At 45.4% G+C, this 27,565-nt stretch overlaps 1 protein-coding gene across 4 annotated transcripts in view; it reads left to right on the top strand.

Annotated features, from left to right (window-relative positions):
* Positions 1–27,565, top strand: part of MTMR3 (myotubularin related protein 3) — a 75,535-nt gene that overhangs the window by 24,483 nt on the left and 23,487 nt on the right. For all 4 annotated transcript variants that reach the window (XM_058816449.1, XM_058816448.1, XM_058816446.1 and 1 more), the window contains 8 exons: positions 7,169–7,246; positions 11,161–11,234; positions 11,607–11,696; positions 13,227–13,343; positions 19,400–19,482; positions 21,913–22,079; positions 25,169–25,265; positions 26,058–26,171. In XM_058816449.1, the coding sequence (XP_058672432.1) occupies positions 11,232–11,234; positions 11,607–11,696; positions 13,227–13,343; positions 19,400–19,482; positions 21,913–22,079; positions 25,169–25,265; positions 26,058–26,171 (671 nt within the window). In that variant the 5' untranslated portion in view covers positions 7,169–7,246; positions 11,161–11,231. The remainder of the gene's footprint in view (positions 1–7,168; positions 7,247–11,160; positions 11,235–11,606; positions 11,697–13,226; positions 13,344–19,399; positions 19,483–21,912; positions 22,080–25,168; positions 25,266–26,057; positions 26,172–27,565) is intronic.

Here is a 27,565-nt window from a genome sequence, read left to right as displayed (position 1 = left end):
CTGCCCCTGGATCCCTGGCAGTGCCCAAGGCCAGGCTGGACACTGGGGCTGGGAGCAGCCTGGGACAGTGGGAGGTGTCCCTGCCATGGCAGGGGTGGCACTGGGTGGGCTCTGAGGTCCCTTCCCACCCAAACCATTCCATGATTGCTGGGCCTTTGTGGGGACCAAGGTCCCCATTAGGAGCACCTTGTAATAACTTAGGCATTTATTTCTCAGAGCATGAATAGATTATTAATAACAGGTATTTGCTATTTCAAAAAATTGTCTTACAACAAAAGCATCCAGTGGTGTTTTGTTAAATAGATTTTCAAAGTTTTATGCCAGAAAAAGTGTGGTGAAAATGAGGTCAGCTGAGGAGCTGAGAGCTGTGACTGTGTGTGCTGTCCTGAGGAAGTTCAGGTTGGGAGAAAAGTCTCATGGGAGTGTATCTTGAAACTCCAGAGGAACTTCCAAATCACAGATTCTTCCTATTTTCAAACCTTTCTCTCTGTTTTTTATTCCTTGTCGGTGTCTGTGGTGTTGCTGTTGGGAAATGCCAGCAGGTGAGGAGCTGTCCTGGGCAGTGTGGGATGCTCCTGATGCCCTTCCAGCAGGATGTGCCTGCAGGAGGGAAGGGGATGAAGAAGTGTTTGGGGAGGATGAGTAAAACCTTGGAGACTTTGATTAGCAGCCACTTCTCCTTGTGCTGCCTTCCTTCTAGACAGGCAAAAGAGGGGAGGGAGGGTGACTCATGGCAAATGGGCTGTGAGGGCCTTCATGGAAAAATGGGAACTGTGAGGAGCAAATGATTCCTTCTTTCTCCATTATGCCTTTTCAAATGGAAACTTCTGCTGCCTGCTCTAACCTTGCTGCTTGTTTCATAACTCCAGTCTGATATTTCCCTGCATTTCATGGCCCTTTGGTTACCTATTGGCATAAATCCCCTTCCCAGCACACCTGGTCACCTTTCCAGCCTAGAACCTCCACAAATCCTCCGGGTCTGTCCTGTCAGCTTCCAGAAATCCACATTCAGTTCCCTTCCTTCCAGGTTTCTCCACAATTCAGACTGATCTGTGTGGCTGTTGGTCCTTGGTAGCTGTTCCTCCTCTGTCATGAACATAAAATGGAGGAGTATGGAGTAATTGAAATAAAAGGAAAATTATAGATATGGTACAGAAGATCTGTGATGGGTAAATTGTATCCTGACTTATGTGTGAATAATTGCAGCTTTTGGATCCCAGGGTTTTATCCAAATTAAAAAGGAATTAAAAGAAAAGAGAGCCTGAAATTTTGAAAGAAAAAGTGCCATTTTTTTGTGGATTTTGGTTTCAAGCTTGCTGTGGTCCTTTGACCTGGGTTGATTTGAGATCAGTGAAGGAAAATACTCATGTAGCATCTTTTATTTGTGAGCACTTTCCTAAAAAGCCTCTTTTCTGGGAATAATTAATGCTGTTATCCCAGATAAATATTCATTTTTATTCCATGGAAAAAATGGATCTTTCTTAGTGCAAAATCAAATTTTTCTGTAATATCTGTTGCTATCAGACCCCCAGAAGTGTTTCTCTCCTTCCTCTGCCATTCCAAGTTCTGCTTTCCTTTCAAGATGGTTTTTTTTTTGCTTTAACTTTGAACTGTTGCTTCTACATTTAATTTCTGAAGAGTGCAAGAAGTGATCTTTAACAAATCTGCAAAGATAATCAGCTTAATCAAACTGCTTTAAAGGCAGATTAATGCCACTTCCGAGTGGGAAGATGAAGGAACCCAAATGCCGACCTGCCATTAGTGCATGAGTCAGTGCAGTGACAGATGTTGACAAAACTTTTTGGATGCTTTGGGCTCTTCTAATTAATTTTATTCTTCACTCATAAAAGCAGAGAGAACAGAAAGGGGAATGAGATCTTTGCAAAATGCTCTGATGCAGGGCAGTTCCATGGGTGCTGTGGGAATGTGGGGTGTTCCCTGTGGCTCTCCCTGTCAGGTATTTGAGTGTGGCTGTGTGCACACCTTCATATGCAGCTGGAATGATGGCATTTCCTTCAGGGGAGGGGATGATGGACAAGATGGAGAGAGCTGGGGTTGTTCAGCTGGAGCAAAGGAGGCTCAGGGGGCCCTTGTGGCTCTGCACAGCTCCTGACAGGAGGGGACAGCCGGGGGGGTCGGGCTGTGCTCCAGGGAACAGGGACAGGAGCAGAGGGAGCGGCCTCAGGCTGGGCCAGGGCAGGGGCAGGGGGGATTTTGGGGAATATTTCCTCGTGGAAATGGTTGTCCAGCCCTGGCACAGCTGCTCAGGGCAATGTTGGTGTTCCCATCCCTGAAGAGATTTAACAGCACTGTGAATGTGGCACTTGGGGACATGGAGCAGCTTGGTGAACACAGTGGTGCCAAATCAGTGGCCTCAAAGGTCTTTTTCAGCTTTAAAGGTTCTGTGACACATGGCACTAAAAACCAGAAAATGCCTCCCTGAGGATCAGCATTCCTTCTTCTCCATGTGCACCATTTCCAACTTTCTATGAAGGATCAGCCTTGCCCCATCCAGCCTGGGAGTGGCTGAGTCCCAGTGCTCCCATCCCTCTGTGCTTCCAGCTGACCACATCCCCCAGCTGCTGGGCAGCTGATTGCAGCTCTGTGTTCCTGCTCTGAGCACGCTGAGGGTTGTGTAAAAATAGCAGGAAAGGAAGCTCAAATCCACCAGGAAGAGCAGAAAAAGGAGAGAGAAGAGAAGAGAGAAGAGAAGAGAGAAGAGAAGAGAGAAGAGAAGAGAGAAGAGAAGAGAGAAGAGAAGAGAGAAGAGAAGAGAGAAGAGAAGAGAAGAGAAGAGAAGAGAAGAGAAGAGAAGAGAAGAGAAGAGAAGAGAAGAGAAGAGAGAAGAGAAGAACAACCTGTGAGTTAAGTGAGCAGCCAAAGGCAGAGGTGATGAAAGAAATGGGGGCTGTGTGGTAATGCTGTGCAAGAGAAGGTTCCCCTCATGGCAGAGCTGGGGTGAGCTGCTTTTGAGAAGTTGAGAATGCAAACAGGAATGCAGAACTTCTCATCAAAAACCACACTTGCATCATGCCAGGTTGAGACATGGTGTGGCACAACCGGTGTGGAAATGCCATATTTTGGCAAGGGGAGGGGAAAATGCATCTTCAAAATAGTCAATTAGTAGGAGAAAAGCTTCATTTGCTTGTGTTTGTTTACATCTTTATGAGGATAACTGGCAGCTAGAGAAAATCTGGATTTGTTTTTCTCCCCAGTTATTTTTCCCTTGTGCCATTTCCATGCTTATCAAATCATGGCTCTCCTGCTTTGGCTGATAGAGCCTTTCAGCAAAGAAACTGTAGAGACAACTTTCCAGTCACCTAATTAAACAAACATGTTGATTGAAACTTCTCCAGAGTGCTTTTCCTAGCAATTTGCCAATGTTTTATTAAAATAAATGTCAAGAAAAACACTGTCACAGGCTCAAATAATTTAGATTTTGGAGTTCCTGTAGTCCATCAGTGCTCAGAGTAGGACTGGCTTTGATGTTGGATTGGGTAGCCCTTGGAATCCCAGGGTTGGGGATGAAAGTTTTACAGTTTGGAAACAATTATTTGGAATTTCCCCCTCCAGCTGTGCTATTACTTGTGTTTCACTGTGTGATTGATACACAGTGCAAATACTCTACTTCTCCATGATGTCTTCCAAGAAAAAAAACTGGAGGTGAGACCTTTGTGCTGAATGTTCACCCAATGCCCAGGATCCCAAAATAGGCACCAGAGCAGGATCTGAGAGCATGACTTGAAGGAAAAGTGAAGAGTTCTTGTTCCCATCCCCTTCATCCTGGAGCAGAGTCACTGGTGACATGTTTGAGTTGGGCAGGGACAGGATGTCCTTGGGCACCTGTGCTGGGATCAGGGGAGGGGATTGGAGACCCCACCTGCAGAGCTGCCCCAGCCCTGGGCCAGCACAGGAGGGACCTGGAGCTGCTGGGGAGAGCCCAGAGGAGGCACCAGGGATGCTGCAAGGGCTGGAGCCAGGCTGGGAGAGCTGGGGGTGCTCACCTGGAGAGGAGAAGGCTCCAGGCAGAGCTCAGAGCCCCTTGCAGGGCCTGAAGGGGCTCCAGGAGAGCTGGAGAGGGACTGGGGACAAGGGATGGAGGGACAGGACACAGGGAATGGCTCCCAGTGCCAAGAGGGCATGGCTGGGTGGGATATTGGGAATTGGGAATTGTTCCCTGGCAGGGTGGGCAGGCCCTGGCACAGGGTGCCCAGAGCAGCTGGGGCTGCCCCTGGATCCCTGGCAGTGCCCAAGGCCAGGCTGGACACTGGGGCTGGAGCAGCCTGGGACAGTGGGAGGTGTCCCTGCCATGGCAGGGGTGGCACTGGAAGAACTTTAAGGTCTCCTCTAAACCAAACCAGCTCTGAGGGTGTGACAGCCCAATAAAGGTGCTGCAAAGCCCATTTTTAAATGACACACTTGACTCAGGATTCAGTGAAAGGATCCTGTCCCTTTTCCATCTCCTCCCTTTGTCTTTGCTGATGTTGCTGATCCCTTCTGTGGCTCACACAGCTGAGGTGCTGCAGAGGAAGGGGTGGGAGCCCCTGGATTTGGGGCTGCACCCCTGTCCTGGGTACAGCTCCCTGGGATGTGTTCATTAAACAGCTGCTCCCCACACCAGGAATTGGTGCTTTGGACCAGCAGAACTCACAGCAACATTTCTTCTTGCAGGCAGCTTTTCCTCTTATTTTGGCAGGAGTTGTTGACTTAGGAAGTGATAACAGAGGAGGTTCTTATCAGAGCCCAGCAGCCCTGCAGCAGGAATGCTGATGAGCGTTCAGGGGGGCTGGCTCAGCTCTGGCAGCGAGCAAGCGGAATTGTTAATGCTTATATTGGAACGTTTCTGTCCTGTTTTTAAACTTCTTGACAAAACTCTTGAGATTTGGTGGCTTCTTCCAAGCCTCATTAAAATCAATAAAAAGCTTGTTGCAGATTTTATGAATGTTTTTTTTTTTTTCCTCTTGTTTGGACTGAAACCACACAAAGTCAGTCCAGCTCCTGCACCCGAAATGTGTGTCTTGCCTTTTGCAAAGCAAATACGTGGCCAGAACAGTGTCCCTGAGGAGTCATTCTAGAGTTGTATAGTCTGCCTTCAGAGCTTTTTTTGTGTGTGTTTAATAAACTTGCTCCATATTCCTCTCAAAGGTGACTTTGTATCAGCAGGCAGCTGTGAATTTGAACTTGTTGCATGCTCAGGCTGGTACCTCACAGTGCAGCTGTGCCCATTCCCACCTGGGTGCTGGGATTGATTATCAACCCATAAAATTATTGGGATTGGTGTTTGACTTGTTGGCTGAGAGAAATTTTTTTAAAATAAAAACAAAGTTGACCTCTGTTGCAGGTAATGAAATGTTGCTTTTAGAAAACTGTTTTATGAAATGATAAATCAAAGTTTAGCTGAGGTTTTGGACAGCTGGCATTGACACAGGAGCTTTCTGTTAGAGCACATCCTCAGCTCCCTGTTTGTGTAAATACTGAGATTCCATGAGATTCCCTGAAGTGTCCATCATGTGAGATGGTAGAATTCCTTCTGGTGCATATCAGTTTGTATTAGAACCTTAGAATCATGCAAACCCTGCATGGGAAGGGACCCACAGGGATCATTAATCCAGCCCCTGTCCCTGCCCAGACCCCCAGCAATCCCACCCTGCCCAAAGGCTCCTGGAGCTCTGGCAGCCTCAGGCCGTGCCCATTCCCTGGGCAGCCTGGGCAGTGCCAGCACCCTCTGGGGGAAGAACCTTGCCCTGAGCTCAGCCTGAGCTGCCCTGGCCCAGCTCCAGCCGTGCCCTGGGTGCTGTCCCTGTCCCAGGACAGGGATGGGAGCTGCAGCCCCTGAGGAGTCTCCCCTCGGTCTCCTCAGCTCCAGCTGAACATTCCAAGTGCCCTCAGCCCCTCCAGACCCTTCCCCATCCTCGTGTCTCTCCTTTGGTCCATCTCCAGCAGCTTTAGATCCTGCTGACATTGTGGTGGAACTGTCCCCAGCACTTGAGGAGAGGCCACCCCAGAGCAGAGCTGGCCAATCCCCTCCCTCACCCAGCTGGGCACAGCTCCCTGAAATGCACATTTTTTGATGCACAACTTCTTAAACTCTTCCTTTCCACTCTCTCAGTCCTAAAATTAATCTCCTTTTTCTGCGTATTACCTCTTCTCCTTGTCATAAGCCATAAACTAAAGGACACAATGAACACAAAATACAGAAGTATTTTATTTCATTTACCAGAATGTGAAAATTATCAGTAGTTGTGGCACATCAAAGCACAGACTATTCCCAGCAGCAGGATTGTGTGGTGGAGAAGTTGGACTTTCCAGGCATATCCAGGTACAGTGTGCTGCTGGGAGAGTGTCCAAGTGCCTGTGAGGAGCAAACCTTTGGGCACAAGGGGTGGTGTCCCAGCAGTTTGGCTGCTTGTGTGCTTTAGGAGCAATGGGAATTAGTCTGGAACTTTGAATTTTAGTGTTTGGTATTTTAGCATTAAGCTTTATGTCCTTCTGATGCCACAGGAGATATCTGTTGGTCCTGTTGGAGTGACTGTAGCAATGAAGCTGATCAGATATTTTCTCCATCTCATTTTTGATAAATGTGTGTTTCTGGCACACTGCCTCATTTTTGATGCAATAAATGTTTTGTGGAGCACTTGAAAATGCAAAGGAAAGGGTTTGGCAGGAGTGGCCTGGTGAGCATTGCTGATCCCTGGATTTTTGCACCTCTGCACCAAAGCACACGGGCAGCACCTGTTTGGGGGTCTGCATTGGCTTTCTTGGGGCCAGAAATTCCAGTGCAGTGTAAAATTAAACCCACTTTGAAGATCAATATAAATCCAGTGGGATCTTCTATAAAACCCTCTCCTGTAGCTGGTATTGTGAAGTAATTTAGGCTTTGTTTACTCATTTATGAAAACTCTGAATTGCTTTGTGGCCACAATTTCAGAAGTGCTCCGTGCCAGAAGAGAGGCCTTACCCTCAGATATCCATCAGAATCCAGTCCTGGAATTCCCTCTCTGGGCACGTTAAGCTCTTGTTACAACTCCAAGGCACTCAAACTTTCTCTTTTTCCCCTTGAATTAATCCAAACTCCCCCCAGAGTGGAGTGTCTTGTCTAGAATAAAGGTTCAAAAGTTTTTTTTTCAAGGGAAGTTCATGTTTTAAAGGGTTGTCTTTGTGTTTGCAGCTGCCAATGTGAAGTATCAGAAGAGAAGAGTTGGAACTTTCTGGGACAAGAGAGGACTGTTTATTCTCTCATTCTTTGGTAAGATCAGCTGCTTGTTTGTGGGTTCTGTGCTCATCATTGATTATTCTCTTAATTAAATTAAATGTTTTCCAAGATCTTAGATGAAAATTAGTATTTCACTGAGTTGGAGTTTGCAGCCTTTAATTATTGAAAAGGAAGGTTCCTGACTTTCAGTTGTGCCCAAACTTCCAACACAATTCTTTGTCCTGCTCCTGTTCCTGACCAATCTGTGTTGTCAGCTGCTCTCCCAGTAAACCCTGGGGAGACTTGCTCAGTCCTGTGGTGTCAGGAAAGAGGAGAAACCTCCCTGTCAGGGACTGAGAAAAGGGAAACTGAGTATTTGTCCTTATCTCAGAAATTTCCTTCCACTGCCAAAGGGGGAGAAGTCTTTTCAGCCTGCTACAGAAGCATCTTTTGCTCAAGGTACAGCACATTCCTGAATGTTCAATTCTCAAATTTTTTAATGTTCCTTTGCCAAAAAATTTGCATTCCAAACTCAGAGGGCAGCTGGGCCACTGTATGTAAACAGCTCAGAGGTCAGCTCAGTCTGATTTTGATATTAAAATACATGGAATTCAGTCTGGATGGGGAAGGTAAGGGAATAAATGCTTGGATTTTTCCTTTTTTCCCTCCAGTTTTTCTTGCTGAAAGTCCAACTATATTTAAATATATGTGAATCTAAATGATCCTTTATTTAGCTAATCCTTTTTGTTTAGATTCACTGGCAAACAGATGGTTATTGCTACTCTTAATTATGCACATAATTTAAAGCAGAAGGTGCATCTGAAACAAAAGGTAATTAAGATGTTCCCATAGAGGCTGAGCAGAGGCTGAGGTTGCAACCTTTGCTCATCATTTATCCTTTCAAGCAGAACAGAAGGATGGAGAATTAACAAGACCATTGTCTTTTTGGACATAATTTAACACACATGGAATTGCAGGTAAAAGGGCAGACAGTAAATTGATAACATCACCTTTTTTTTGGCCTCAGTCCTGACCAAACCCAATATTTGTACCAGTAAAACCAAGTTTTATTTCAGGGCTCTGTGTGTAAGCTGGCTGCTATTTTTATGTGATCCTGTTGATAAGGAGGAGCCTGAGTTAAGGCTGCTTTCCTGGCCAGGTTTTTAACTGAGCTGGGTTTGTACCTTTCCATTTCACTTCTGCAAAATGGGTTTTACTGTCAAAATGAGAATTCTCCTTCCATTCTGCAGTCCTAACGCAAATTAGTATTTCACTAATTTGTGCAGTGCTAATACTGCTGCTCCTTTTCCCTCGGTATTTGCATTTCACTGTCCTTGCTGTCTTTTAGAGCCTGTCTTTTTCACAACTTTCTCAAAACCCTCTAATTTTATAGATTCCAGCAGTGTGGATGAGCCTGAGCTTGGGTTTGTGCAGGACTTGCTGCTGGGCTGGCTTTGTCCCCAGCTGTCCCTTGGAGCAGCAGGGTGGGGAATGATGGAGGGTTCAGGAGTGCTTGGTTGATGATATGAGAAATATTCTTTCTTCCAAGGCTTCTAAAGCCAGAAATGCCCTCATGAGGTGGCAGCAGTCACTGGGAACCTCCTGCTGTTCCCATGGGGACAGTTTGGTGAGCTGGGGATGGGTTAGAAAGCTCTGGGATAGGAAGAAGTGTGGGTTCAGGTGTGCTTTGGGCTGTCCTGAGCAGTGTGTGCTGCTCCCAGAGCTGTTCCCTTTTCCTTTTGCGCAGCCCAGGGACCTTGAGCTGCTGCAGGGAGCAGCTCAGCTCATGGATCTGATGGGAAAGGAAAGATTTCTCACCAAATATTCTCTGTCCAGCAGCTCAGAGAGCCTCACTGTAACAATTCAGCCTTTTTGCTATTTCTGTCAGCAATTTTCAGCATTCCTTTGGTGGCAGGGAAGTTGCTGAAGCGTTTCACTGATGCCCAGCAGCAGCCAGAGCAAAGTGTTTGCTTTAGAACCAGTCCTATAACTCCTTGTACCATTTATCTTGGCAGCATCACCCTTTGCATCTGATAGTCCTGATCCAAACTGAAACAGGCAGATTTATTTTCCACACAGCTTTCCCAAAATTCACCTTAAAAAGGAGGATTCTCACATGGAAAAAGCCACACTGTCACAGTAGAAGCTGTTCTGCACTGATTTCAGGAGTTACACTGAAACTTGGGGTTTTGGGTAGCCTCTGCTGGAGGTTTGTGCTGGATTTTAGGAGCACAGCTGTAAGATATTTAAAAAGACTCAATTTTCTAAGCTAATACTGCTTTTATTAATATGTAGATGGTTATATAATAAACTTATAAATTACATATATCTAATCAAACTGAAGTATGAAAGAATTTTTCCAGCATAGTGCCTATTAAATCAAAACTTTTCCTCGAAAGATACTAAGCAAACTTCAAATTTGTAATAAAGCAGATTGTTAAAATCAAGTTGGTGTTTCTTTGATAATTGTGTGTGAAGCTGAAGGAATTCCTTGAAATAACAAGGTATTTTTTATATCATGATATCCTGGAATGGTTTGGATGGGAAGGGACCTTAAAACTCATCCCATGAGTTTTAGGCAGGGACACCTTCTGCCAGCCCAGGCTGCTCCCAGCCCCAGTGTCCAGCCTGGCCTTGGGCACTGCCAGGGATCCAGGGTGGGCACCCTGTGCCAGGGCCTGCCCACCCTGCCAGGGAACAATTCCCAATTCCCAATATCCCATCCAGCCCTGCCCTCTGGCACTGGGAGCCATTCCCTGTGTCCTGTCCCTCCATCCCTTGTCCCCAGTCCCTCTCCAGCTCTCCCAGGATTTTAAATCTGCTTTTTGCATTAATTTTTAGTGAATCCCTGGCAGTTGGAGCTTGATTCTCCTCATCATTCCCCCTGTTATGTGAATATATTTACAAACACACCTGTGTGAGGATATTTGATGTGCAGCTGCTGCTCCCTTGCCCTCTGTCAGTGTTCCATACCAAGCTCAGGATGTGCCCAGGGCTCCCTGCAGTGCTGGGGGCTGATGGATTGAAGTGGTTTTCTCGGTCAAATACTGAAAATTTGAAATACATTTATAAGTAAAGTGAGATATGAGCTTTGGGTGTGAGCTGAGAGCTGGCTGCACTCTTGTGATGTATTTTCATTTGTAAGTTTTGTGTGCCACAGGCTGCAAACCCCATAAATACCTGAGTGAATCCTGGTTGAGTAGAACAGGGAGGAACTTACCTGGATTAAAAAAGCTGAGTGTAAAATCAATCTCAAACTCAAATTGTAACTCCTGTATTCACTTCAGTCATTAAGTTTTTAACTGGGTGATTTGTAAAACCTCAGGACTGTGCTAATATTCCCAGAAAATTTGCAGATGATGAAAGCTGGGGGGATTGTTGGGTAGTGGAGAGGGCAAGTCCCAGTGTAGTGATCTGGAACTCTTGGAAATGTCAGTGCAGGAAATGGATATTTTGGTACATCCATGGATATCCAAAACCAGCCATAAGTGTAAAATGAGGATTTTTATCCTGATAAGAACTCCAGTTCATGTGCCATAGCTGAAACAAACTTGTTCCAGGAGGATCCAAACCCAGATCAGCCCCAGCAATCCCTTTGGATTTGTATCCCACGGATTTCTGATTCACCATCTGCAGGCAACTTGGGAGAAAATTCCAGGGTATCCAGAAAAATGAACATGTTTTCATTTAAATTATATAAACACTGGTCTAATTGCTGCCTTCACACAGGTGTTCTCCCAGCAGCACATCCAAAGGTAATTTTTCAGGAGGAACAGAAGGAACCAGACACATTTTGAAACAATTTTGGCTCTCAGGAGAGGGAGCTTCTATAGATTTCATCTTTTCATAATTACTGTTTGCTCTCAGTTTTCTAACAGCTACATTCACAGTCTTTAGAAGTTAATTTGTATTTTTTTGCTAAAAGAAAATGAATCTTATTTCATCATTATACTTCCCTTATTTTCTAGGTTTTAGTAAGTGAAGAGCTCAAAGAATTGCAAGTAAAGACGAGGATTGCTCCTCCTGCCCAGGGCCTGTCATGGTAAGCAAAGGGGCTTTGTAGGGTCTGTGACAGAGCAGGAGAGTTTAAAATGGGAAAAACATGAGGGAATTCATGTTTACATGTGGGGTTGTTGAGTTTTAGGCATAGTGCTAATGCTTTTTTCCTAATGCTGCTATAAATTTTGCAGCATTTAATGACTTTATTAATCAGGCTGTGGGAAGGAAACTGGTTGCTAATACCACATTGTTGTCTGAGAGCCCATGTTGGAGAGTTTGGAAACTTTAGTGAGTTGGTGCTCCTGGAATTCTCTGGACACTTCACCCTGTGGAAGCTTTTCCTTGGCTGTGGATGGCTGGGGAAGGTGGCAGCAGGTGCCAGTGCTGAGGGTGACTGTCACACTTTGTTCCTCAGGATGAAGAGACTCAGCACAGCCTTGAATGCATCCAGGCTAATCAGATTTTTCCCAGGAAGCAGCTGATCCGAGAGGATGAGAACCTTCAGGTAATCACCACACTGCTCCTGTTCTAATCTCACTGCCTCCACTTGGTTGTGGATTCTCTGGCCTTTCCTCTAGAATTTTAATTCACAGTTAGCACAGAAATTCATTTTCTCTGTTGGTAGGACAGAGAACCTGGGCATTTTATTGTGAGAAATTCCTTCAAGTGTCTGAAAAATATCACTGCTACCTGTGCACTAATTCCAAGGGCAGGGTTTTATAGTTTAGAACTCTCTTGTTTTGAAAAAGCAGCACTAAGCTGATTGAACACTGCCTTGGCACCTGGTTGTTATGAAGCCAAAAATCTTCTGTTGCACAAAAAGAGATATTTTAGAAGTTCTTTATTTTCCAAATTTCCTTTTGAAATCAGTTTAGTTAAAATAATTTACCATAGATTCATGGTATAGTTTGGGTTGAAAAGGACATTAAAGCCCATCCAGTGCCACCCCTGCCATGGCAGGGACACCTCCCACTGTCCCAGGGTGTCCCAGCCCCAGTGTCCAGCCTGGCCTTGGGCACTGCCAGGGATCCAGGGGCAGCCACAGCTGCTCTGGGCACCCTGTGCCAGGGCCTGCCCACCCTCACAGGGAACAATTCCCAATTCCCAATATCCCATCCATCCCTGCCCTCTGGCACTGGGAGCCATTCCCTGTGTCCTGTCCCTCCATCCCTTGTCCCCAATCCCTCTCCAGCTCTCCTGGAGCCCCTTCAGGCCCTGCAAGGGGCTCTGAGCTCTCCCTGGAGCCTTCTCCTCCCCAGGTGAGCACCCCCAGCTCTCCCAGCCTGGCTGTCCATGCAGACACTCTTGCATCATCTGAAGAGTTTCATTGTAATACAAAGTATTTTTGTGTAATTTAAGCTAATTTGGTCTAAAGCAGATCACTTTCAAGTTGGGTATTTTCACTTCCCACCAGCTCAGCTAAACTGGACTTAAGTCACATTTTAATTAACCAGTGACAATTTCCATGTGTGGTGTAATGAACTGCAGGTTTCTGACTTTATAAAGCAGCAGCTTCTTGTGCATTTTCATATTTACTGTGAGAAATAGGGAGCAAAAAGGTTGGTTTGTCCAAGCTCAGCTTTGTAGCATTTAGGGATCCAGCCTGGGCTGGTTACCTGAGCTTGCTGGGAGAACAGTGGGGATATAGCAGGGAACATTATTCATCCTGGATGTTGTGCCTACTTTAGGATGAATTTAATAACATTATGGAAATGCCACTCTCCATTAAGTAAGGAGAGAGAGCATAAATCAAGGGCTTTGTCAGCCTGCTTGCCAAAATGTGAGGATATTTTTCATAAAAATTCATTGCTTTCCCTGACCAGGCACTTACCACTCAGGAAAAGTAACATAAAATAAGGGATCATTTAAGAAAAAGGCTGCAATTAACCTCAGAGCCAACCTTACCTGATGTTCCTCCTTAGCAGCAATAACAGGGCTGAATTCTCAGCAGGCTTTGTTTGATTTCTTGTGCTGCAGGAGGGGCAGGTTTTTGGGAAATGGGGTCTGAGATGAGATTTTTGCTGCCCTTGTGCAGGTGCCCTTCATTGAGCTGCACGGGGAGAGCACGGAGTACGTGGGACGAGCAGAGGATGCCATCATTGCCCTCTCCAACTACAGGCTCCACATCAAATTCAAGGAATCTGTTGTCAATGTAAGTGTTCTGATCTCAATGGAAACAACAGAAATTGGGATAAGAGTACAGTGATCCCCCTCTTTTAAGAATGAAAAATCTTCTTCTGATGTTCAAATTGATTTTTCAGCAATAAATGGGTATTTAGGCACCAAAGGGGGACTCAGCAGCTCTGAAAATCAGATGTCATAAGGAAATGTCACATCCCTCAACCTTCACAGCTGGCTGTGTCGGCCACCTGTTGTCCCCAAGCTGAGTGGGGAGAAACAGTCAGTCTTGCAAGGGGCTTTTGGAGCACCTAAACCTGATTGGTGCTTGCTTGGAGCTTCAGAAGATGGGAGTGGGTCCTGCTGCTGAGGTTCTGTGCCAGATGCTGAGTGGTTTGAGTGCAGTGTTTGATGTAACAGGTCAGGAGTGGGACCTCACCTTCAGTGCATTTCTTGAGGGAGTTTTATTGCTGTGTCCATTCCTGGAAATGGTTCCATCTGCACCTCCCCTGGCAGCAGACACAGGTAAATGGTGTTGGCCAGTCCTGGGCAGTGCCTGATGCTCACACAGACCAGTCCCACCAGCTGGGGACACTTCCAGGGTGCAAATCAAGAGTCCTGAGGAATGCCAGGGAATGATGGAGTTGCTTTATTACAGAAGCCATGAGCTGTACTTCCTGTCTTAGGACAATTAGAGATATTGCTTTATAGGGATTTTCAGTTCAGTATTTTTGAGCATAGCAGGAACTGATGTTTTTTCAAATCACGTTTCTTGATTGTGTTCAGGGAAGAGTCCACAGAAGCTTGTGAATATTCCCATGTTGATTTTTCTTCCCTGACTTTGACATGCAGTGTTCTGCCCTCTCATTCCGTGTGATATCTCATTATCATCAGCATCATTAACCAGAAATAACCAGACTATGAGGTAGAGCATAATATAAATAATTCTTTGTAGCCATATATGACTGTCACTAATAACTTCCTATGAGCTCTGCTGAAATCCAGGGCAGGGAGGGCTTGGGATGTCTTTAAAGATAAAACATTCTTCAGTAATTAAGAACCATATTTAAATCATTAATTTTGGCAGTAGTAATTATTTTGGTTATTGTTGACCAAAATTCTCATTCAGATGGTGATTTTCTAACTCAAATTTTCACTGAGTAATTTTTGATTGAGTTCATCTTGATTCTTTCCTGCTGTTTTTATGTCATCACAGCTGTTCTGCAAATACCTGCAAGAGATTCTTCATTCCTGGGCTGTGGCTTTTGCCTTTTGTTTGGTTCCAATTCCCTGGCTGTGAAAATGGTGCTGTGACACCTCAGTGAGCAGCACAGAGAGCTCCAGATCACCTGGGCTGGGCCAGAAATCCATTCAAAGTTGTTAATATTCCCATTGCAACAGTGCAGAAAGGGGCTGTGTGTGGAGATCTTTCCCATGGATCATTTCCTAGATCTCACTGCTAATAGGAACATGGTGTTTCAAATGAAAAAACAAAAGGTCCCACAGACCATGCATAAATTGGGGGATTAGGACATTCAGGGGTGTTGACTTACATTTATCCATGGGATAAAAGTGCAGACTCAACAGGGATCTCTTGGTACATGAGGGAGGTTTGGTTCCCAGGCCCAGCTCTATTGATTCCTTAAGAAAATGTCAGACTTTGCAGCTGCTGAGTGTTTCTGTGTAATCACTTTCCTCCCTGGAAGCTAATTGCATTGATGGGAGAATGAACATTTTAGTGGAGTTTGTGGAAGCATGGATTGCATGTAATCTCTGCCCAGTGGTGGATTTGGGACACAGTACCAAAGGAAAGTCATGATGGGGGGACATTGATGAGGAGCTGAGTTTTAGTGTGAGCTTCCCCTTGCTTGGAAGAGTGGTTGGATTGGTATATTCCTCATGTCCATCCATGCTGGGGAGTGGCATAATCCTTGTCTTGTCCTCAGGCCCTGCTGCCCAAATTCTTCACACTCAGAGCACAATTGTGAGACAAGACAGGGCTCAGAGGTGGCCTTCAAGACAAATCCAAAGTGTCATCAGCTGTAATTAAAAGCAAAACTTACTTCAGACACTCCTTGTGGGTTCCATGAACTGGGGGAGGATTCAGCTCCCTCCAGGCTGGAGCCCTCAGAGCTGTCCTTGCACCCTCAGTGCCCCCCTGTGCCACCTCCTCCCACACTCCAGCACACCCAGCCTTGGCCTTGCCATAACCCTGACATTGCTCCAGCTCTGAGCTGGGAAAACCAGGAGGAAATCCCAGTTCCTGCTCCCAGGTGCCATGGGAGGTCCTGGGGAGGTTTGGGCCCAGTGGGGCACAGCAGGGTCTGTGTCAGGGTCCCTGTGCTGGCAGCAGCCTGGCTGTGACCCACTGCACCCCACTGGGAATTGTGGGCACAGGTTGGGCTCTGGGGGGGTTGGTACAGCCCTGAAAATGTAATTTGTGCTTTTTCTAACTACAGGGCTGTAATTCTCTAAATATATCTTGCACTGCTCTTAGATAACAGACAGCTCCAGTCATCAAAATAATTTTAAAAACTCCTCAAAAATAAAAAGTTGGGAGTTGTAGAATGTTGCTGTTACTTAAAATGAGATAAATAAGAGACAGTGGGGAGATACTGCAAGAGCAGGATGCTCCTGTACTCCCTATAATGGCATGTAATTTGCCTCAGATAACAATGCATGTTTATTCTTATAAAGGCAGAAATGATTGCTTTCCCTGCCTGCTTTCCATGCCATTATGAGAGGGAAGTGCCTGCAGACAGAATTGATGGCTCTTCCAGGAATGGGCTCTGGGTGTTGGACTGGCACAGCCTGGAGGATGAGCAGGGGGAAGGGAAGGTTACCAGGGAGGCAGTGACAGCAGATAATTCCACGGAGCTTTGCTGGGGGAAGAATAATGGCCAGGAAGGAGATTGAAAACACAAGAGGACCACAGGACAGATTTTTATGACTGGGAAGGAAAATTAAAAAGATTAATGGGAAGGTTGTCCTGAAGAAAAAGCTGCAGATTGTGAGGGAATCACAGGTGGGCTGGTGGAGGGGAAGGGATGCTGGGGAGCAGAGGACACAGGGAAAGGGCAGGGGTCAGGGAGTGAATTTGGGAAAAGGAAATCAAAAATAATGCAGATAGAGAAGAATTAGTTTGTCATTAGAATTAGTTTGTCATTAGGGTGCAGACAGAAGGAAGAGGAGCTACAAGTAGAATGCCAGAAGGAGGGAAAAGGTGGAGAACTGCTTAAATGAAGATGGACATGAGAAAAACCAGAATATAACAGGGCTTGGGGAATAAAAAGATAACAGACAAAGCAGCACTGGACTCAAAAAGCAAGACTGAAATCTTGACTCAGCTGGGAAAGATGCTTTACCTTCCATGTTGGTGCCATTTAACTCAGTGGTAGATTTAAATAAGTTATTTTAGAACCATTTAGGTTGGAAAAGCCCTCCCAGGCTATCCAGTCCATCCTGTGCCCAATGCCCACCTTGTCCCCAGCCCAGAGCACTGAGTGCCACATCCAGCCCTTCCTTGGGCACCTCCAGGCATGGGCACTCCAAACCTCCCTGGGCATCCCCTGCCAAGGCCTGACCCCCCTTTCCATGCAGGAATTCCTGCTGGGAATTGTTAGTAGGTCTGTGTGGGGCTGTCCAGTCATGAAGACAGGCTGGAACATTCTCTGAGCTCCATTCCTGTCCATTGATCACACAAAACTCTGACAATTCACCTGCCTGGCAGGCTGGGGTCAAGCAGGAGGAGGCTTGGGAGGAATGAGCAGTGAAATGCAGGGATGGGCAGTGGAACAGAGCATTGCTGTGGTCTGTGCTGCACTCCAGTCCTGCTGCTTTGGGGGAGTCACCCAGTCAGGCTGAGCTTGGGGAGGGCACAGAGGGGCTCTCACAGGAGGGATTCCTCATTTCCTGGCCCCTTCATGTCACTGGTTCTGTCACAGATCTCAACCAGTGACAGTGCTGAAAACATGGACAGAAATTAAAGCTCCAGCTTTATTTATAATCCAGATTTGAAAACACAAACTACTGGGCTGTGTAGTCAGACATCCTCTTGCCAAGTCTGTCCATGGGTTTTCTGTCATTTGATGTCCAGTTAGAGCAGAAGGAGCAGAGTCACTGCTCTGTCCCAGCCTGGCTGGGCACAGCAGGGCAGGGTTGGTGCCTCCAGAGCTGCCTCTGGCTCTGTCTGACATGGGCAAGGGAAAGGCTGAGCATTAACAAATCCCTGCCTCTTGTAGCTGGGTGTGGGAACCCAGAACATCCCTCTGGCTGTCCAGGATGGCCAGGACCCCTGCCAGGGGGCTCAGGGACCCTGGCACAGAGCCCAGAACACCTGTGGGTTTGATTGTGACCCGTGGAGCAAATTACCAAACTTGTATGAAGATCAGCAAGCCACAATAGGTAGAATATTAGTGAAATTATCACAGGGTGGAAAAGCAGATTTTAGGGTTTTGGTATGGGGGTTCAGGAGGCAAGATGGAGGGAACTGGGTGTGTCCAGCCTTTCTCCTTCTTCTTCTTCTTCTTGGCCTCCATCTCCTGCTGTGATGGTGGCACTCACAGATTGGTTTAGAGTAGAAGCTCACTGTCTAACACAGGTGATGGGTATTGGGAAGCAATTGTAAACATTGTACACGTAGTTTTTAGTATAAAGACATAACACAGCCTGGGGGCAGGCAGAGTGCCTGGAACTGTCCTGCTGCATGGACCTTGGCAGGGCAGGAGAAAATTTTTTATAGATAAGAAACAATAAACAACCTTGAGACGGAGAAATGAAGAGCCCTGACTCCTTCTTCAAGTGCTGGGCTGGGGAAAGAGACTTTCTGACTTTTCTTGGGGTCACTCTGCCAAGCTAAAGATCCCGACAGCTGGGGGCTGTGAGCTCTGGGCAGTGATTTGGGAACACTCTGGGCTCTGTCTGGGTGCTGCCCTGAGCTGTGCCTGCCCCCCAGAGCCAGCAGAGCTCTCACCCCTCTCCTGGGCTCAGCACCTCCCTGCTCAGGGGAGGTTTTCCCTTGCTTTGTATTTTTGAGATACCTCTTTTGCTTGCCTGCTGGTTTTTAGTTAATTTCCTTTTTTTCATTCCACCTAAATGAGGAATTTTTTGAGCCTTGTGTTGCCTGAGAAGATGCTGTCTGGATTCCTTATCCTGAAGCTTTGATTGGAGGTGACCTTCAAGGGTTTGCCCAAGCATATGAAGAAGCCCTGGCTCTTCCAGCCACATCCTGTGGGCCCCCAGCCAGACCTTAAACTGCTGCATCTTAGTGCTGTGATGGCAAAAATCAGTCTTGGAATGTTACTGAATGATAGCAGAGCTTTTATTGCCTTGTGCCATGTCCATATAATCTACTAAACAATTCAAACAGCTTTGTGCTTCACATTAATTACAGGTATTAGCTGAATTCAGACAGTTATTTATGACTTCTGTTCATTTAAGGCAATAATGAACATTTACCCATCTTGGGTAAAGTTCCAAAAGTAATACTGAAAATTGATATTTTCATCTTGTGGCTTTTCTCATCTTTAAAGGTACTTGCACTCATGTGTTGCCTGACCAACTTGCTGCTGGTTACACATGCCAGGAAACAGAAGTGTCTATAACTGCACTTTAACTGGGAAGATTCAGCATTATTACTCTAAATTTGGCTGCTTCCATTACAAGTGTTGCTCTAAACAGGCCAAAGGGTTTTTCCCTGAGGAGGAAATATTGGATATTGCCATAGAAAAACATCCAGACTGCAGCAATCTGTTAAGGGGATCTTGCTTAGCAGTTCTTTTTGAACACCATCAGCTAAAAATATATTAAGATTGCTGAATTTAGACCTATAAGAGGGGAAACTGCTTCCATGAGAGAGGAGCTGGAGTTTCTGCTGCCTTTCCTGCAGCCTTCTCAGGTGCTCCCATGGGATCCCACAGGACTAGAGCTGGAATGTGAATACCTGGTACCAAACCTCAGAACTGCTGAAGTAATTCCTCATGAACTCATTTGTTTTCCTCTCTTCAGACTAACAATAAATCCTTGTTAGATATGCGAAGAAATTGCTGTTAGTGCTGCAGAAATGCAATAATCTGGTGTGTTTAATTGCAGGTTCCATTGCAGCTCATTGAGAGTGTGGAGTGCCGGGATATATTCCAGCTTCATTTGACTTGCAAGGACTGCAAGGTTATCAGGTAGGAGAGGCTCAGAGTTAAAGGGGGGAATTCACTTTCCATGTGCCCTGGGCAGCTGGGATGGTTCAAGGAAATGGGGTTCCTTGATTTCCCTCAGAAGCTTTTTATTTTGTCTGATTTTTATACAAGGAGGGCTGTGTATAAATCTCATTGTTGTGATTCAGCACACCAGCAAACCTTGCTCTGAGCCCACATGGCTGATCTTGGCTTTGTTCTGTAATTAATTTCAGTCTCACTGTGTTGTCCCTGCTTTGCAATCAGTTAGAATACATTGCTTCAATGTATTATAGTTAGATCAGTATTTCCATATCAATAGGTGCAGAAGTAGATAAAGGCACTGATACACACATTGCAAATGAGTTTTATCAAGATTTGGGGTTTGAGGCTTCATGCACACTGCATTCTCAACACATTTGAGAGTACACTCACTATCCTTGAGGCATGGTAACCTCCTGGAGAAGAAAATGAGGGAACAGAAAGTGAAGGGAGGTGGTGAATCCAGGTGTGCAGTGACTCCTGCCTGTCCTTCCCCAGCTCCAGGGCTCTCTGAGTGCCCAGCCTGAGCTCCTCATTGATGGGTTTTTTTAAAAAAAGCTTTTCTGCTGCAGAAATTAATTTTGATCTATGAACTTTAATTAAGAAGAAAGGAACATTTCTTTTTGATTAAATGTTTGCTGGCTGTACCTTTTGTGTAATGAAAGGAGCCCCAGCCATCTCTGAGCACTCAGAATGTTTAACAGGTCAGCTGCTTCCTGAAAGGCTGTTTTGTCACCAGGACTGATTTTACTTTAGAGGTACTATTTAGTTTAATTTGAATTCAATGTTTAACTTCCTCTCCACTTGTAGCTCTTGACATTTAAGAAAGTCACCCTTCTTCCCTACATTAATTTGTTTTTTCCCTTCAATTGTAGAATGAATACAAATTATTTGTATTTTTGCCATCCTTATCAATTTTCTTTCTTTCAAGACTGAGAGCTTGGTGATGGTTGGGAGATGGTGAAGTTTGGGACTGAGACAGAAGAGTTAGAATGTATTCTTGTTCTTTTTCATGAGCAAACTTTGTATTTTGAGACTAGAATTCAAGTGGAGATAATACTTGTTATTTACACCACTAACTTCAAAAGAATTTAGAAGGAATTTAGGGTGAGATGTATCTTGTCTGAGTGTGGATGTTTGATAGAGAATTATCCTGTCTCAGTGAGTAGTCTGGGCTTGCTTTACAGTCAGTGATGGGAAATAAATAAACACCTCAGGCTGCAGTTGCTCACAGCTCCTGGGAGATGTTGGACATGGCTTTTCCCTTCCACGCTCTGGCTCTGAGCTATTTGCAGGTAGGGGAGATAAATCTGCCCCCAGGGAATGCAGATGCCATCATTAACCAGGACTGAGCAGAATGGAAATACTTGGGCAATATTTAATAACTATAAAATCTTAAAGAAAAACGTCAGAGCAAAATAAATCATGGTTTATTTCCACCCTTTTGCTCTAAAGAGTCCAGGAATCCTCTTTGAAAAGAAAAGCTAATGTAATTTTAATGCACTGCTTTGAAGATTGGTTTCTCCTGTGCAGGGAATATTCTCTCTGTTTGTTGTTAGTCTGTAACACTGGGCAAAGCTCAGTCAGTGCTTCCCAACAAAGGCAGAAAGAGAAGGGTTTTCAAAGGACCTTCAATCCCATCTCATTCCACCATGGGCACCATGTCCCACCAGCCCACATTGTTCCAATCCCTGTCCAGCCTGGCCTTGGGCACTGCCAGGGATCCAGGGTGGGCACCCTGTGCCAGGGCCTGCCCACCCTGCCAGGGCACAATTCCCAATTCCCAATATCCCATCCAGCCCTGCCCTCTGGCACTGGGAGCCATTCCCTGTGTCCTGTCCCTCCATCCCTTGTCCTCAGTCCCTCTCCAGCTCTCCTGGAGCCCCTTCAGGCCCTGCCAGGGGCTCTGAGCTCTCCCTGGAGCCTTCTCCTCTCCAGGTGAGCACTCCCAGCTCTCCCAGCCCGTTCTTGTTTACAGGACTGTGGTTATAGTTCTGTTATGTAGATGATAATGTGTGGGGCAGTTTTCTGAGTTTCCCCCAGCCCAGAAGGGGCTGTAAGACATTCCTGGCTTTGATCTGAATGATCTTCCCTTGGTTTTATAGGTAACATATGGAAAAATGTCCCCCTTATTCCTGGCCGGGCACACCCTGCTTATTCCCAGTCACAGGATGTTGCTGCTCAGTCAATCCTGACTCCTTAAGTGTTTCTTTACTCATTCCACAGGTTTCATTTTACTTCTCATTAGAGTGCACATGGAAGCAGAGCTAAGTTGTCAATAAGGTGTTTATCCTCACTTTGTGCTCTCACAGAGCTTTTCATGCTCAGCCTGTCACCCTCTAGAGTGCCTTCTCCTACAGAAAGTCACCCATGGGATGTTTGTCTCTGGGCCAGGTGTCAGTTCTCCACCTTTGAGCAGTGTCAGGACTGGCTGAAGAGGCTCAACAACGCCATCCGCCCCCCGTCCAAGATAGAGGATCTGTTCTCCTTCGCCTACCACGCCTGGTGCATGGAGGTTTATGCCAGTGAGAAGGAGCAGCACGGGGACCTGTGTCGGCCAGGTACGTGGGAACAGCCTTGGGATCACCAGAGCAGCACCTGATACCCCAGGGAATTACTGGGGTGGGTTTGATTCAGTCAGTCAGGTGTGGAACCGACAGCATTTTGCTCACCACGGCAGCAGATTTCAGTCTAAACCATTGTGGGTTGGTTGCCACATTTTTTGTCTGGCACACTGATCTCCAGGATGGATGTTGGGGAGGAGAAGGGAGCCCCTGAGCTGTTGTAATCTTCACAGCAGTGTTGTTGTCACTTCTTATCCGGGGCTCCTCTCCAGCCCTCTCTGAATGCCACACCCCCTTTTATCCCAGCTACCTCCCCTGGCTACAGCGCTGCCCAAGCAAGGACATCACAGCTGCAGCCCATTTACAGTAACTAGGATCAGGGCAATACAATACAGAGATCACTGCCATATATATATTTGCAGTACATATATTTGCTCTACTCCTGGGTTCATTCACAGCCACAGGCAGTGATCTTCTTCTGTGGAATACCATCCTTGCTGCAGGGGTTTTGAAGCCCACAAGTAAATAAAAGCTCAGGCTTGGCATGCTGGTGGTTGTAGCACTTGGTTGAGTATAAGAAACCTGATTTCAGGCACTCTGTGATGTCCTGTCAGTCACAATTCACTGCCTCAGGGAAGTGTCCCAGTTACCAGGCTGAGAGATGTGCCTGGGATTCTGTCCTTGCTCTGAAGCTGCTCTGGAGCCTGGCACAGGCTCTCGTGTCTGTGGTGTCTGGGGAGGAGCAGGGATCACTCAGTGGCAGGAGGGGCTCCCTGGCCCTGTTCCTCTTCACACACTTCATTAGCAGCTTCTGCAAAATGCCAAAAATCTCCTCAGAGCAGAGTTTCACACCCAGGGCTTTTCCCTCTTTACTAAATTTGGGAAATGGGAGCTGGCAGACCTGTGGAAGTCTTGCTGAGTCTCCTCTTCCTCACTGAAGCAGAGAGACTTCAGCCTGATGCTAGCTTAGGATAATCATGGAATGGTTTGGGTTGGAAGGGACCTTAAAGCCCCTCCCACCCTTTGCCATGGGCAGGGACACCTTCCCCTAGACCAGGTTGTTCCAACCTGGCCTTGGACATTTCCAGAGACAAGAAGCAACATTTACCATTTTATTAACTTTTATCAATCTTTTTTTTTTTTTTTCTTGCAGCTTTGCTTTTATATCAAATAATTTTCTTTAATATAACTTTATCTCCCTGTAGCTGCCTGTGGCTGGGGGTAGATATTCTCCTTCAAAGAGCTGAATTATAGCTGAAATAAATCAGTGTGAATGTGGCTGAAGAAGTCAATCCAAAGACATTGCCATTTCTCTTCTATATCCAAGGAGCCCATTATTTGGTAGATACAGACAAAAGTACTAAAGTGCTTAAAAATCCATCCAAGTGTCAACAGAACACATTTTCTGGGAAAAATATGTTAGCAGTGTCTGTAGTAGAGATCCAGGCTGTGGCTCACAGGGTCAGTTTTAATAGGAAGCACAAGCCCACAAAATACCCAGCTTGCTTTTCCTGGGATTTTGAGAGGGGCTTGGGATGCTTCTCAACATTATCAATGTTGGCTCAAAGTGCCTCTTAAAATGCCAGCCATTCAGGAGAAATGGACTAAATATTAAGATTAGGGTTTTGTTTCCAGGAGAAAAACCTGTGGCTGCACAGTAGCTAAAAATTAAGAGGGAAAAATCAAGCAGAATATGAGATTTTCATGTAGCTTTATGTGTTTGTCTTAAAACCCACCAGGCTGAGCAGCATTGATTGGGATATTTCCAATGTTCTCATTTGCTATCCAAAAAAATCCTTAAGGATGTAGCACAAGTTTTGAGGAGCAGTGATGGGGAAGCCCATTCTTGTGGTGCTCCAGTGAAAGAATTTGTGGGATTTTTAAATTTAAAAAGTCCCTGCTAAGGACAAATCTGGCAGAGGTTATTGCCTGGCTGGAATGTTTTGTCCAATTCCACCTCTGCTCTTGACAAAGGATCTTTATAACACTGTAGTTAATTAAGTCCTGTAATTAGGCTGCTGTCTATATTCTTAATTTACCTATTTATATTTATTTCTAACTGTTCTGTAACATGGCATTAAAAATCGTTTCAGACATGTGCATTTACATGTTGGGGTTTAAACATGTATCTCCAGATATCTGGGGGATTGAAAGACTTTAAGGATTTTCTGAAATATTTAATGGAAAGATGTAATACTTAAAGCATTAATTTTTCAGCAGATTTTTCCCCCCTTGGGTGCTGCTCTGCCTCAGGATTTAATGCTCCAGTAATTTAAAGAGACAAGCAATGGATGGACTTTCAGAATCACTTATCTAGTGCTGCTCACATGCTCATTAAATTTAGCACTTCTCTTAGCCCTGGAAACCTGGAAATTTTGTCTCATTTTCCAGACTTTCTGTCTTCTTATTCTTTATTGCCATTGTATATTTTTCAATTGTATTTTGAAACTTTAAAACAAAAGTGTCTAGGAAATAAATGGGGCTCATTCCGCTTCCTTTAATGTATTAATCCAGGAGTTTGCGAGGCTCTTGTGACTGATATTTGTGTCAAACAATCATTTATGTGTTTTACCTCTCTATCTCCACCTGACTCACAGAAGAATAATGTCCAATTTATGATGGAGAACTGAGCTGCAGGATAAATGACAGCACTTGCCTCCAGCCATACAGGAAACCTGGGGCTGGAAATGCATATTCAAAGCATTGCCCACGTTCCAGGGCACATTCCAGGTCTTACCCTTTTTCACCAGAGCCTCACATTCTTCTCACTGACAGAAAATTGTTCTGAACTTCTGAGCATCCCACTTGGATTGCTGATGGAGCTCAGTTCCTTTGCTGATGTCCTTGGTTCTGGTCTGCAGCATTGTTTTTTTTATATGAATTTCCAGAAGTTGGTAATTTCAGGGTAAAACTCCTTGTTGGAGCATTTCTGGGGAGTTGGCCAGGGACAGATGTCAGTGCCAATGTCAGAATGAAGCTGTGAAATGCAGCTTTGGGCTGAGGGATGTGCTGGTTTTCTCTGTTCTGCAAAGCAGGAGTCCTCATTCCTTATTTCCATTCATTTCCCCTGTGCTCTTGGTCCCCAGGAGAACATGTCACTTCCAGGTTTAAGAACGAGGTGGAGCGGATGGGGTTTGATATGAACAATGCTTGGAGGATTTCCAACATCAATGAGAAGTACAAGTGAGTGCTGGGGCTGCTGCTCCACAGCCAAACTGCATCTCAGAACACTCAGTTACTGAAACTTCTTTCAACTTCTGCAGTTCCCAAGAAGGGACAACCAGAATTATGATTTTTTTTTTGGTTGGTTTATAGAAAAAGTGTGCTTTAAATTATTTAATGTTTTATTAACTGCTACAGTTTTTTAAGCTTGGAAATACCAGGTTTTGATGTGGCTTATTAGAGAATAAACATTCTAAGGGAGAGCTTAAGTGAGCAGAGAGTGGAGTCTGAACTTTTGAAGACATTTTTTTTGTTTCTTATTATCTAACTTATTACAAAGATACGTGTTTAAAAATTGAAAAAACCCAAGCAGGTTTGGAAGAGTTAAATTTGTAGATGAGTAAGTTAGGGGAAACACTTTAGAGTGCAGACAAAAGGCTCTTTAGGCTCTGGAGCCGAGGAGGGTGCTCTGTGATCCCCAGCTGGGGGGACAGGCTGTTCTGGCTGAGCCCTGCTCCAGCTCAGAGCAAACCCAGCTGGAACACTGTGTGGTGGAGCAGTTGGAGTGCTCTGCCTGTGCAGGATAATGACTCCCAGCTGGGGGCTGCTGTCCCTGCAGGAGCAATCTCTGCTTTGGCCTCTGCAAGGAGAAAAATCCCTCCCTCCCTCCATATTTAATGCTGGCCAAAGGGAGTTTATTAACATCCAGGGAAGCAGGAATTAGCAAAGGGCTGTGAGGCTCCTCCAGTGCTGCCTGTGCACTCTGGGAGCCTGGAGCTGCTCCCTGGGCCTGACTGTGCTCCCTTTCCCCAGGCTGTGTGGCAGCTACCCCCAGGAGATCATCGTCCCTGCCTGGATCACGGACAAGGAGCTGGAGAGCGTGGCCAGCTTCCGCTCCTGGAAACGCATCCCCGCCGTGGTGTACAGGTGAGCAGCAGCTGGGCAGCCCTCCCCAGGCTGGAAACAGGCAGTGCTGGCAAGGAAAAGCTGGAGTAACCCATAACTGGGAATTCTGGAGGTGCTCAGGCTGCTCTGGGTAAGGCAGACGCTCCGTGCGCACTCTGAGTGGGAATAATGGGCTGTATTTAGAATTCCAAGCACACGCTGGAGGAGCACTCAGCATTTGCATCTCCTGCAAATCATTCCTGGGGGCAGTCACCCCAGTTAAGATTGATTTTTAACTTTTCTTAATGTGAAAATGAAAAAATGGGAAATGAAGACATCAGAGGAGAGCTGATAAATGGCCTCCCTGGCTGGGTACTCCTTTGGCTTTTCCCTGACTCATCTGGCTGAGTCTCAGACTGCAGTATAAACAAGGACAAATACCAAAATTACTTGAAGGAGATCTAAAACTCACATTAAAAATTAATGTGCAGTTTAGCTCTATCTCCATATTTTAGATAGTTTTAATTACACAGACCCTTCCTTAGACTGAGTCCAGCAATTCTTCATAATAAAACTGCTTGTCTGAGAGAATGGGTTTTGGCAGCTTCTTTAATAAGAAACACATTATTAAAGAATTATTTGTTTTTTATTAAAGAATTATTAAAGAATTATTAAATTCTAAATTATTGAAGAATTTTTTGTTTTTTCAAAATATTTTGAATTTTGTGGATACTTGGTGGCTGCCCCATGCCTGGAAGTGTCCAAGGCCAGGTTGGACAGGGCTTGGAGCAACCTCATCTAGTGAAAGGTGTCCCTGCCCATGGCAGGGGATGGAATGGAATGAGCTTTAAGGTCTGTTCCCCCCCAAACCATTCCATGATCCTATAAACCTGTCACTTAATACCATGGCCCCTTCCCTGCATGGTTATCCTCCCATAAATCTTTAAAATCTCTTTAAAACATCAGATGACAAAGGGATTAAAAAGATAATGAATACTGATATTCCCTAAGCCTGGGCACCCATTCCTGATGAACATGAGCAGGAAAGCTAGCAGGTGCTTGGAGCTTGTGTCAGAGGAGCCAAGGGCAGGAGAGCTGTAGGCTACAAAACTCTATTTGCTGAGCTTAAGGGTTCTTGTTCAGTGAAGGCAGAACAAATTGGCTCATGGCAGCAAACCATTACCTTTAAATCCTCCTGTCTTTCCTCCCAAACAACAAAGGGGTTTAGTGTGGTCTCTTTTGGAATGGTGAAGGGGTTGTTCTCTCCTCTGCTCAGCTCTGGGAAGGGGAAAATGTTTTCCAGCATATGCTAACACTTTGAAAACTGTGTGTTTTATTATTAGAGTAGTAAATGTGTGTGTATATATGTTATATATATGTATAAAGGAGAATAATATGATTTATGTGTGGATTTGGGTTCAGCTTTTGGTCCTTTT

Source organism: Ammospiza caudacuta, chromosome 18 (genome assembly GCF_027887145.1).
Source record: "Ammospiza caudacuta isolate bAmmCau1 chromosome 18, bAmmCau1.pri, whole genome shotgun sequence".
NCBI classification, from domain to species: domain Eukaryota; kingdom Metazoa; phylum Chordata; class Aves; order Passeriformes; family Passerellidae; genus Ammospiza; species Ammospiza caudacuta.
This window is presented reverse-complemented; position numbering and strand designations above follow the sequence as displayed.